The following is a 1,789-nucleotide window of genomic DNA, read 5'->3' as shown; positions in this document are numbered from 1 at the left end:
GCTATCGGGGGTTCGCGTGGTAGCGGTGGTAGTGGGTCTGAGGATGATGAAGTGCAGAGGACCATGCTCGAGATCGTCAATCAGCTTGATGGCTTCGACGCTCGAGGCAACGTGAAGGTACCGGCAGCAGCAGCACGAGCATGTGGAGTGTCAGTAGCCTATCTCGGCGTTCAGGTTCTGATGGCCACGAACAGGCCCGACACGTTGGATCCAGCTCTCCTCCGTCCTGGTAGTAGGGGGTGTTATTGGTGGAGTTGGTCACCTGTGGGTTGGATAGTCTTGATTATCGAATGGTGTGGTATTGTAATTGTCATCACTCTGGTGTTCCTCAGGACGACTTGATCGTAAAATTGAGTTTGCCTTGCCGGATTTGGACGGTCGCACGCACATCTTCAAGATCCAGGCCAGGAGTATGAACATGGACCGGTAATGAGATTTATACTGGAGGAGATAGATGACCGTTTTCACTGGGCGTTTCACTCAGAGACATCCGTTTTGAGCTCCTCGCCAGACTGTGTCCGAACTGCACTGGAGCTGATATCAGGAGTGTGTGTAAGTTTATATTGAGTTAGGAAGTGTAAGAAATGTGGTATAAAATGTGTGGGGTAGGCACAGAGGCGGGGATGTTTGCCATTCGAGCTAGACGGAAGTCTATTTCTGAGAAGGATCTCATTGAGGCTATCAACAAGGTTGTGAAGGGCTACGCTAAATTCTCGGCAACACCAAAGTACTATTTTTCATCTGATAGGAATAAGTGGGGGAATGTATCAATCCACAGATACATGGTATACAACTAGTCGCGGTTAGTGAGCTGTTGTGACTATCCTATTACGACTGTTTCTATCGTGGATAGGATGTATTGAGTTGAAGTTGAGCATGTCTCGTTGTACGGTGGAGGAGTAGCTGTTGGCTGTAGTATGTCAACTATGAGTGGCTTGGCGACGGGATTGGCTTCTGACGGCTCCCTCTTGGCGGAGACGTTGGAGATGCCCGAGTATGGCAAATTCACGAGGAGGGGGGAAACGGGTCGGCTCATTGAGACTAAGTAGTAGTAGCCTGACGAGGCGTGAGGTTACTTTGAATGTTCATTGTGATCAGGGCTAAGAATCTCCCCAAGATATTTATGCCTTATATAATTCGACTAGGGGTAGTGACTCGGGGTAATATGGGGTTATTGATGGAGTCAGGTCCATCTGGGCCCGGCTAGGGTGAAGAGGCCTCTCACTGAGGAGGAGGTGTTGGGCATCGTAACGGCCCCGAAGGGTCCGTCTACAGGTTTTGGTAGTGGTAGTTTGGCGGACCTAGTTTGTATCTTGTTGATTGGACCTCAGGGATACTCCCGGATGAACTGATTGATGTCATAATTGACCCCACAGGGCGGTACTCATCGGAGGGCTCGGCGGCGATGGGCAAGGCCCCTGACCAGCACATACTAGTGGTAGTACCAGTGCTCGGCTGTGGAGAGGAAAGTGGATGCCGACTCAGACGTTGAGGGGGCCGCCATCGAAGGCCGCTGTGAAGGTTGGGGAGGTCGTGGCTTTGGCTGATAATACGGCTACTGTCAATGTATTGTATGTAGAGGATAGTGTGAAGGACCAGGATGAGAGCCGACGAAGGTAAGGAGCTCCTAGTGTTGTTGGGAAGTGCTCGTGGTGTGGTATTAGATCCTTTGAGAGGATGATCATGGACCCTACTGTGGACGGCATACTAATATCACTACCTCAAATATGGATAGTAAGGAGTGTTTATTATCACCGGTGATGGTATCTTGTATAGATACCAGATCCCC

General features: G+C 50.2%; 1 protein-coding gene across 1 annotated transcript; it reads left to right on the top strand.

Annotated features, from left to right (window-relative positions):
• Window positions 1-63: 63 nt before the first annotated feature.
• On the top strand, window positions 64-1,616 carry Pmar_PMAR004574 (26s protease regulatory subunit, putative; the record flags this gene model as incomplete). Its single annotated transcript, XM_002781977.1, has 9 exons — window positions 64-229; window positions 333-426; window positions 485-552; window positions 610-754; window positions 917-1,045; window positions 1,099-1,147; window positions 1,188-1,281; window positions 1,332-1,438; window positions 1,486-1,616. Coding segments are annotated over 9 exons (983 nt in total), but the record flags the coding sequence as incomplete, so codon positions are not given.
• Window positions 1,617-1,789: the final 173 nt, after the last annotated feature.

This window comes from Perkinsus marinus (genome assembly GCF_000006405.1).
Source record: "Perkinsus marinus ATCC 50983 genomic scaffold scf_1104296940842, whole genome shotgun sequence".
Lineage (NCBI taxonomy): Eukaryota > Perkinsozoa > Perkinsida > Perkinsidae > Perkinsus > Perkinsus marinus.
This window is presented reverse-complemented; position numbering and strand designations above follow the sequence as displayed.